General features: G+C 40.3%; 1 protein-coding gene across 1 annotated transcript; it reads left to right on the top strand.

Annotated features, from left to right (window-relative positions):
• Positions 1-1,677: 1,677 nt before the first annotated feature.
• LOC149919111 (uncharacterized) lies at positions 1,678-5,174 on the top strand. The gene has a single exon (XM_090135993.1). The coding sequence runs from the start codon at positions 1,919-1,921 to the stop codon at positions 4,937-4,939; it is 3,021 nt and encodes a 1,006-aa protein (XP_089992119.1). The 5' UTR covers positions 1,678-1,918; the 3' UTR covers positions 4,940-5,174.
• Positions 5,175-11,034: the final 5,860 nt, after the last annotated feature.

Raw genomic sequence — 11,034 nt, 5'->3', positions numbered from 1 at the left:
ACGTAATAAAAATGCCTTTCCAGTAAAAAAAAAAAAAAAAAAAAAAAGCAGTTTCTTGTTCTGTTAAACCACACAGCGAGTAATTATTTTATCCCTATGTTAAAGAGAGTTATGCAAAGAGAGCAGAAAAGGTTAGTGAGTAGCTGAAAAAGATGTTCATATCTTGATGATCAGAAACTTCCCAATTACCATACTAGATTTCTCATTTTTCCCTGACCATCTGATGTTTTGATAATTAATCCCAGCTTTGTCACCTAGACTCTCAGTATTCCCGATAAAGATATTTCATAAGTGTCAATAATGGATGAAATTAATCAGCTTTGAGAGGTGATCAGCACTCACTTGACAGTACAGACAGTTCAAATTTTGACATGGGTAAACACAGATCAGATTGGGAAAAACATGTATGTTTCCAGAATGTTCTTTGCTTGCATGTGGTGATCCCATGCATCTATTCTATCAAACATATTTGATTTTCAAAATGACATACAAATTTCATGGCCGCATGCAAGTCACTTATTGGGAATGGTATATAGCCAATGTAAATTTTCCACCTATTTGGTTAGGACAACTTGGAGTAAATCAAAACCATCTTAGAGGCTATGTTAAATTTTTAACGATGTCAGCCTTGTGCCACTGCATGGGAATCTTGCCTGGCACTATGCATGCAGTTTTAGAAAGTAAAAGCAGCCAAAACATTTGTTTTCTTAATATGCATAGGTCACTTTAAAATCTGGATATTTTTAATGAATGAACATACAACTTTAATTTTTTACCTAAAAGCTATTCATCCGTCATTTTTACATTAATTGACACTAGGCAATGTGAGACTCTGAATAGCTAAGTGGCAAAAAAGAGGCCTCCTGCTGAAACATTCAAATGTTCCAATTCTACTTTTAGCAAGTTAAATATCTAGCAATTCACGGAATACTTAATCTAGCTAAACTGATGCTGCAAAGCAATAGGTGGTAAATGGTAAAGATTTAGATCCAGTTCGCTAGTATAAAATTATCTCTGCAGTCTTTATGTCTTCTGGTTAAAAAAATAATAAAATTAGAATCTTGTTAGTATCTTATTTCAAAATAGTCATAGAAATATGCAGAGCTAGAATTATACCTCTGTTGGATGTTTCTCATGCAAGTGTCAGATTTACATAAACATATTTAAAGCAAAGTTGAAATAAGCAATGTTGGAAAAGTGTAGTTAAAGCAGTGCTATCACACTGGAAAAGTTCCTGTTGCTAAATCTCCCATTCCATTCGTAGTTTACATTGTTTACATTGTCATAGAGTGAGCCTTGGCATAAACCACAAAGATTTACCTTGAATTTTATGCAGTATAGAATGTCATATTTCACAAAGTTGTATTCATGTGCATTATATCATCATAACACAGATACACAAATTCAGTTCAATCAGAGTTTTCTTCAGAGAAGGCAAATATTCATATTTATTTTCTGGTAAAAGTCAAATAATAAGTGCATAAGCTGTAGTAGGCGTGGCGAGGAAACGGTATGTGACGGGGTCAGGTTTCCTATGCTCAGGGCTTGCCAAACGCTGCCCCACAATAGGACAGCAGGTAAGCAAGGGGTGTGGACAAAGCGGGACAAGAATATTTAAGTGCCTACCACATTTTAATAAACGCCATTTTGCCTCACGCACTCTGGGGTCTGTGTGAGCATTTGGCCCCGGCCCTGTTGGGGTCGGTTTCGCTGGCAAGTGGCGCCCTCGGTCGGCAGAGGACGAACAATGAGAGACTACTACTACAAGTGGTGACCCCGACGTGATCTGCCTATCGAGGGTTAACCACCCGGCGTGCCCGTGAAGCGGAGAAGAGCCTGCGGAGTGGCGGCAGGTCGCTCACGGAAGACACATCGCGGAGAAGAGCCTGTGAAGTGGCGGCAGGTCGCGTGTGTAACCATGGAACAGATTATTAAGGTACTTTTGCAGTTTTGTAAGGACTACTGCGGCAAAAATACCCCTTCAAAGAAGGAGGTAGCCGCGGTGCTTTCGGTTTTAAAAAAGGGAGGGGAGCTGGACTCCCCTCAGCAAGTGCTGGATTCGGGTAGGTGGGATTCGCTCACCTCGGCTTTATGCCAACGCGCCATGAATAACCAAAAGGCTGCTGAACTTAAAACCTGGGGCTTGATACTTGGAGCCCTTAAGGCGGCTAAAGAGGAGGGTAAGCTTAAGGTGGAAAAAGGGGTGGAAAGGGCTCCGGGGGGCGGGTCTTTGCTACCTTGCAGTACTGACGACCAAAGCGTGGCGGACAAGATGGCGACGGTCGCCGCGGCGAAGGGCGGGGAAGAGGAACTCCCGACCGCATGTCTACCAACCGCTCCGCCCACTCCGCCCGCTCCGCCCCCGCCCTACCCTCCGCGGTCGTTATATCCTTCTTTGGAGGAAGAAAAGGCAAGGGCGGGGCTTCGTCCCAAAGGGGGGAGGGACGGGCGTCTGCTGACTGATTGGGCTAAAGTAAAGGAGGAGGCACAAGACCGGGGCCTTGCGAACCCGGAGGCATTTCCGGTAGTGATTTCCGATGATGATAACCCGATCTGGGTCCCGCTGGACCCGAAAGCGATAGCGAGGGTGCTTGAGGCAGTTGAAAAGAAAGGATTGAAGTCCCCCCTGACAATGAACGCCTTGGAGACATTAATATTGCCGGGACCCCTGTTACCATACGATATTGAGAATCTGATGCGCATGATTTTGAAACCGGTGCAGTATGCGCTTTGGAAGGAGGAATGGCAGGCTAGACTTAGACAAATGCTGGTTACAGCCCAGAACGATCAGGGGAATCCGCTTCACGCGTCTAACCTGCAGAGATTGACGGGTAGTACGCCGGGTATGATCACTGCACATGCCCAGCTTACGGAGCTGAGGCCCGGGGAACTAATAGCCACTACAGACGCTGCCCTTGAGGCGTTCAGAAGGCTCGCAAGAAATGCTGAGCCGTCTACTCCGTGGACGGAGATTGCACAAGGTCCCACTGAATCCTTCCAGGATTTTGCGGATAGGTTGATCAAGGCAGTGGAGGGATCGGAGCTGCCTAGGGCAGTGCACGGCCCCGTGATCCTGGATTGCCTCTATCAAAAGTCGAGCTCGGACGTACGGGCTCTATTACGGGCGGCGCCAGACAGGTTCCACACCCCCGGTGAGGTCCTTAAGTATGTGATGGACAAGCAAAAGTCTCAATCATCAGTGGCAAGCGAGGTTGCTGCAGCGGTAGCTGAGGTGATGCTAGCGCATGGGGTTGCCGGGCGGCAGAGTCCAGATCGCCCGCCTGGGCCATGCTTCAGGTGCGGTCAATTAGGTCATTTCAAGGCACAGTGTAAGAGCAACGGGGGTATAGTGTGCCAAATGTGCGGGAGGAGAGGTCACACTGCACCGCAATGTAGAGCTCGTGGGCTGCGATCTCGAGGTAGGGGGGATGAGGGTCCCTCTTACGATTCACGGGATTCTCAGGAAAGGCGGGCTTTGGATCTAGGCCTGCCACTAGCTGCGCTATCGTTGAGCTGCGGGGAGCGCCCCTTGGTGAAGATTACAGCCGCAATTACGGAGCTTCCCGCTGGCTCCCCAGGGCCGCGATCTATTTTCCTTACCGCCCTGGTGGACTCAGGAGCGGATGTGACGGTTTTTGCGGAGTCCGACTGGCCGCCCACGTGGCCAACGGGGGCCACTCAAACTATAGCGGGAGTGGGGGGAACTGCTCCAACGCGGAGGTCAGCCAAGCAGATCGAGATAATCGTGGTCAACAGAGACGGTTCCCTGGAGAAGCCCGTCCTGCTGACCCCGCTGGTAGCGCAGGTACCGGGAACCCTGTTGGGGCGAGATTACCTGCGGGGTGTGTCTGCTCGGATACAACTGCAGGCCTTAATTGCCCGGTGGGCAGGCACAGATCCGCGGCTGAAGCCATACAACGAGACCTCTTGGACTGTGGTCAGTCCTGTGAACACGGAGGCTTTCTCCATTACTTCGGGTTATTGCGGGTATACCAAAAATGAAACACGGGTCTTCACAGGGCGCAATACAACCTGCTTGTCAAAGGGTGGGGTCCTTTCTAAATCTAGCGGTAGATCCTCATTTAATTGTACGGCAGTTTGGGACTTTTATGGGTATGGGTTCACTTTCAAACGGGGGGTCAACGAGGTGCTATGGAATAACAAAACGGCTAAGGCGTTGCCCCCTGGAATCTTCCTGATCTGTGGGGATAGAGCCTGGCAGGGCATCCCGCACAATGCCTTAGGAGGACCCTGTTACCTAGGGGAACTGACATTACTGTCTCCGAATTTCACGACATGGATGCAGTATGGCCCGAGCATCACGGGTCACCATCGTCGCCGAAAGCGTTCGAGCCCTCTCCCGGAGAATTGTAACGATGAGGTAGAGTTATGGAGTGCCACAGCACGGATATTCGCATCATTTTTCGCCCCTGGGGTTGCTGCAGCACAGAGCTTGGCTCAGATAGAACGCCTAGCATGTTGGTCAGCTAAGCAGGCGAATTTAACAACATTAATATTGAATGCGATGCTAGAAGACACAAACAGCATTCGGCATGCGGTGCTGCAAAACAGAGCAGCCATCGACTTCTTGCTCCTGGCACAGGGGCATGGATGTGAAGACCTAGAAGGAATGTGTTGCTTCAATCTTAGCGACCACAGTGTATCCATCCATAAAGCGCTGAAAGCCCTGCGAGACCATACGGAGAAGATCCAAGTGGAGGACGACCCCATCGGGGACTGGCTGAGAAGTGTGTTTGGCAACTTTGGAGGATGGGTTGCGAAAATTATTAAGGTAGTTGCGCTAGTATTGCTCGCAATAATTTGTATTGCGGCCATTTTGCCGTGCATAATCATGTGTTTCCAGAATTGCCTCACAAGGATCATGTGGCAAGTTATGGACCAACGGATTCTGTATCACAAAACGAAGGAACAGTTGTGAGAGATGTACTCGCGTTGCGATCGCGCTGTTACGGGATATTCCTGAGCATAGGGAGGGGGAGATGTAGTAGGCGTGGCGAGGAAACGGTATGTGACGGGGTCAGGTTTCCTATGCTCAGGGCTTGCCAAACGCTGCCCCACAATAGGACAGCAGGTAAGCAAGGGGTGTGGACAAAGCGGGACAAGAATATTTAAGTGCCTACCACATTTTAATAAACGCCATTTTGCCTCACACACTCTGGGGTCTGTGTGAGCATTTGGTCCCGGCCCGGTTGGGGTCGGTTTCGCTGGCAAGTGGCGCCCTCGGTCGGCAGAGGACGAGCAATGAGAGACTACTACAACAATAAGCGGTGCCTATAATTAACAATAAAGATAAGGTGTAGTAAGTGTAACTGTGTAGGATGACCAGTAATAGTCCCATTTCTGTGTTTTTCTTGCAAAACTACATTTTTTCATTTTAGGAACCAAAAATTTCACATTTCCTGTTGCTTTCATGCACTGTAGTGATCAAGGTGGATACCACACAGGGAAAAGGCTGTGCAGATGGTCTCTGTATTTTTCCATGACAATGATGTATTACTATGCAAACCAAAATATTTCTTGGAATGTGTTCCTTTCCCTCTGTCACTGCCTCATCTTCTGTATCTTTTGTCTTGTCTACATAAAAGCAAAGCAGTGCAAGAAATTTTTCCAGTCACTGAACTGGTTTTCATTTCTTCTTCCAATATAATACAGTGAGATCAGTTCATCAGCAACAAAATATACTTGTATAGTTAACAGCATGTAAAAACACAGTACATGTAAAATATAATTTCTCAGACATCCCTATCAACATAGGTGTGTCTGTGTAGAAATATTAATCAATACTTATTATTTCCCATTATGACAGACAATGCTAGCTGTTAATCATCCATAACATGGATGAATATATGTTTTGTTGTGTCTGGTAGACATAATTTGATGTGGTAAACATATACTTATTTTAGTTATTTCCTTTTGATACTATAAAGATTATTCATATTACAAATATTTCTTCCTCTTCTATAGCCCTTAATGCAATCTTCATAATACATATTTTCAAATGATTTATTTATTTTTAGTGGAAAAAGCATTTGAGCATTTTGAAATAGTTCTTTATGGCTTAGATTTTTTATTACAAACTAATTTAAATAATTAAAACAAACAAAAAATAAAAGTAAGAACAAAAACAAAAAAATCTAGCTAAAATAAATTTAATTGCCCAGGGTAACCAAAGTATATGTACTGCATTACTCCTTATAAGCCCAATGATACAGAAAAATCAATACATCATGCTTTCAAAGTACTATTTTTATGTTTGTGCATAGTTTTTATATTATTTAATTATCTTCAAAGAACCTTTCTGTTTTAGGAAGAAATATATAAAACTATTTAATCAATAATATATTTCCCTTTGATGTTATCATAATCCATTTGCTTTTATCAGGGTATGAAATGTTTATGGTTAAACAAAGCTTACTGAATGTTTATTTGATTTATCAGCTTTCTGCAGGTGGTTTCTTTTCAGAAAATAAACTGAAGATTTGGGCTCCTATCCAGAACAGCCCATGAGAACATGCCCTATTTTAAGCACAGTTTATTGTTTTGATTTTTTTTTTTTTTTTTTTTTTTTTTTTTTTTTGCCTGGATCTAAACTTATATTGGCATGAGATCCCAGTTCTCTTTTTCTTTTGTCCTGTCTTTTCCTTCTTTTATCATGACTTAGGAAAATGAAATTGTCTTAAGTGTAATGTAGTACAAAATTCTATGGATGAATGTAAAAGTTTTTCTCGTTCACACTATGAACTGTGCAGACACCTGGAAACTTTATCTTTAGTTCTCTACACATCACAGCTTGTCACCATTTTTCAACAGTTAGTTTATACCATAATGACACCATGAGTGGGAGCCTAAGTCACTGTTTCTCTGCTGCCGAAGTAATCAACATACACCTGTTTTCTGCTGGAAAAATCACAGCAGTTGATGTGTTGACTTTTTAACCTATACGATGGTGATAAACTAGCATGATGTAAACATTTGAATTTGTCAGACTTTCTCTTAGCGTTTGCAAATTGAACAAGAACAGCACAACACTGGCACGTGTGTCTCTTTCACATGACGGAAAATAATGTAACCAGTAAAAAAATTATAAACATGGCTACTAAGGGCAGAGAAATCTCCCTGGTTGTTTCATTTAGAAAACTAGAAACATTGCTTAAAACTGTAATGTGAATAATCATATATTTCCAAAGCACAAGAACATCTGAGTTATGTTCAGGCATCTACAAAAGTCCATTAGAATTGCAACAGAAACTTTCTCCTTATGGTTCACAGCTTATGTGCAAAACACAGCACATTGTACAGACTAAAGTTTTAAGTTAAATAAAAATAAATAAATAAAAGGAAAGGGAAAAGCTTCAAAAGTAACTATCCCCTGAAAAAAAGAGATAACTGTTGCCATGGCTTAAATATAGGTAAACTTAGAGACTAAATTAATTGAAACACTACAGAGAATTCTAGGAATTAGAGTACCAACCCACAGAAGGGAGACAAAAATTCCAGGATTTAACCTATAGGAAATATTTCCTTGACTTCAGCACTGGTGATGAATCAGTCCTATCTTAAAAGACTCTTTATAAGATGGTGTCTAATATCCTATCTCTAGTTGTGACCAATCTCTATGTTTTATGAAATCTTTTCATCCCATGCTACAAAGCGGAGATAGGCATCAAAAAGAGAAAAAAAATATTGAACCCAATAGATGTCTTATCAAAGTGTTAAAGCTTTAAATTAAAACATTATCAGACGTAGAGCATCTTATGCAATAGACAAAGACAGATGACTCCTTTAACCCTTCTTCAGTTGAGATAACTTTAGTGTCTGACACTATCACGCTCCCTAACACATCCTACAGTTGTTTATATATGCTTACTTAAGAAAAAAAAAAAAAAAATTAAATGGCTTAGGTTCTGTTTCTATAGCAATTCAATTCCATGAACTGATCAAAATCTTTTTCTGTATGTTTGACATCTCCTTATAACTAGAATCTCTCTCACTGTCTTATTTCAGATACAGTATCTGAGACACTCCTCTAGTAAGTCAACTGCTGGGGTGCTGTTAGTCTAATCAGTGTTCTGGACATTGTCTTGTGTTCTTCTAAGTAGACTAAAGAAGCTCACTTTCAGAAATTCCCTCTTTTAGCCTAAATATGGAATGTAACCAGTCACACTTGATTACAATAATACTGTATTGAAAAGAATAAAGAATTCCTAAATCATCTTTAAATCTGCTGGCCCAATCATTAAAATAATAATAATAATAATCAAAAACAACAACAACACAAAAACAGATACAAGTTTGCTAGTGAACTTATTTGTTGTACTTTCTAATAACATTTTCCCATGGTCCACTGTCACTTTTAGCACTTTATTTTACTTATCTTGTTCTTTGTGTGATTCTCTGGCAAATAAGCCTCATCTCACTTCATTTAAAAATAAGACAAATAACTGTTTAGCATCTCTATATCAGTAATCATTTCAATATATTAATGTTTTATAAATATTAATTACAATCTTCCCATCATCTTAGTAAAAGAAAGGGATTATAACCCTGTTAAATTAAACTGAGATAGGAATTATAAAAAAGCATGGTGGGTGAAATACTGAACATAAGCTAGTGGTGTGTGCTTGTAGCCCAGAAAGTCAAACATATCCTGGGCTGCATCACAAGTGTAGCCAGCAGATCAGGGGAGGTGATTTCTCATGAGAACCCACAGTGTTAATTATGAAGGAAAAAATGAAGAAGTTATTAATAATGACCATTAAGAAAAATTAGTTTTCAATGACTTAAAATACCACCACAGATGTTTTGTGGCAGAAAAACATCATCAGAACAGCTTACTTTAACATCCTCTGCCTACTTATTTAGTATGTACCCTTCAATTTTGAAGAAAAAGCAGTCTGGGTAATACAAGTGACGTGTTTTCTTTCCCTAGTACCAAGTCACTCTATCAGCTGGCCATCCTCTCATTGCATTGGAGTGTGACATAATTATCATATCACATATACTCCAGTAAAGTCTGTCTTCTACCTATTTCTTCCTTCCTTTACCAATCTGTCTTGAACTGCTGGCTATCTGAGTCTTATGTTTCTAATCCATCAAATCTAGATCTCATTCTTCTCAAATTTCTCACTACAGACTAGGGATCCTTGCTCAGTCCCCAGCAACATCACAGCATAATAATCTCCAAACCTATAATTTTTCTCTGAGCACCTTTCCTTTCTGCTAAAGCACCTTTCTCTTTCTGAGAATGGTATCTAAGCAGGGAAGAGACAGGGTACCATTCCCAGCCATGGAGTGGCACAGAAAACACCCACAGCTTAACATAAGCATAGCATACAGACTGTTTTGCAGTTTTAGTCACTCAAGTCTACAAAGTCTTAACATCTTTTGTGATACCTTTATTTTTTCCATGAGATCTTTTGCATTACAAAATGGAGATTCTGAAGCTGAAAGTACAGTTCTTGTACATGTGCTACCTTCTTCATTTATACAAGTCTTGATCAAGAAATTTACATAATTTCTGTTGTGAATTTCAATGTACTCTCCATATTTATGGAGTAACATTTTGTCTTGTTTTAAAGAGTATCAAAAATCCATCTCAGTTGCTGCAGATAACTTTCACAAACAAATTATCTTTCCTGAAGTTTAGTACAAAATTAAAAGTGACTGAAAACAGGGTCAGATAGTTTTAAAAGTAGCATCTTCACTGGCTTCAACCATAATTCATCTAAAAATGTTTATTTCAATTCTTTCTTTTCCAAAATTATTGATACTGTTAGCCTCATGTTAAAGATTCATATGATCCAGAAGAAAACACAGAGGAGAAGGACAGACATGAAGGCTCCTGGGAACAAAGCACAACTAATCTGGAGTATTGAATTTCTTGACAATTCAGATAATACTTTTAACTTTAAAGAAATTCTGAGTCACCAAATACTTGTTTTACCTAAGTATGTTTACTACAGTAGGTCAGTTGTCATCCATGTTCCTAACCCGGTCAAGTTGCTTAAAGCTCAGCCTCATGCATTAAATGTGCTAGAAGTCACCAGACCTTTTTAGATTTCCCCTACAAAGTCAAGGCTTGCATAATTTAAAGAGCCTGCAGTTTGACTGAAAAACATTATTGCTCATTTATTTCTCAGTAACACTCATGAAATAAATCTGTATCTCCACTGAAAACAAAAACAAACTATAGCAATAGAAAAGGAGATCACAAGAAATAATAACAAAGGTAATTTTTAAATACAGTGCCATCAGTATTTTCTACTGCCAAACGTAGATAAGTCAATAAACAAAATTCTGGTTTTGAATGTGCAACAGGAAAGCCTCTTGTGCTTTATGTTGTTGTTGGCCTTGCAGCACGTCTTCTTGTGAGTTTAGTTCCTAGTCCCTACTGTATGCACTGTCATATAGCCCTTTTTTTATTTCTTCTTCTGAGATAGTCATAACTTTTTTTTTTTTTTTTTTTTTTTTTTTTTTTAATGGTAAGCAGTAGATATCAGGCCAGCAAGTGATTTAAAAGCTTTCCTAAAAAAGTATATATTTGATTAGATTTAATTAATTCAAACAATTTCTATTTTTCTGATAACCTTCTTAAAGTGAATAAAGTAATACAGTCAGTATCAAACGTCCAGCTTTTCAGAAATTGACTAACATATCTGCTAATTTGAAATGTATCATCTTAATACACATTTATTCAAGCCAGTGGTCCTTAAGTTACTCCTGATTTAGTATTCAAAAAGACATTTCAAGGGGGTATTTTCACTGTAGCCAAAAAGCATTAGCTCTGGTTTTTATTCCTGAAATTAGTGGACCTATAAGACTTAATGAAAGTGTGAGAGAACAAAATGGATAAATTAAAGACACAAGATATTGTATATTTTCCTAATATTTTCCTGAACATAATAAATAATTATAAATCCTATTAATTACTTACCTCATATGTTACTGGTTCTAAGGAAAATTTCCTTAAGTCTATACTTATGCAAGCTGGCATTTCATTCTGAAGCTATCAAA

Source organism: Phasianus colchicus, chromosome 2 (assembly GCF_987193195.1).
Source record: "Phasianus colchicus chromosome 2, bPhaCol1.hap1.1, whole genome shotgun sequence".
Lineage (NCBI taxonomy): Eukaryota > Metazoa > Chordata > Aves > Galliformes > Phasianidae > Phasianus > Phasianus colchicus.
The sequence above is the reverse complement of the archived record's forward strand: the minus strand, read 5'-3'. Positions and strand labels throughout refer to the sequence as shown.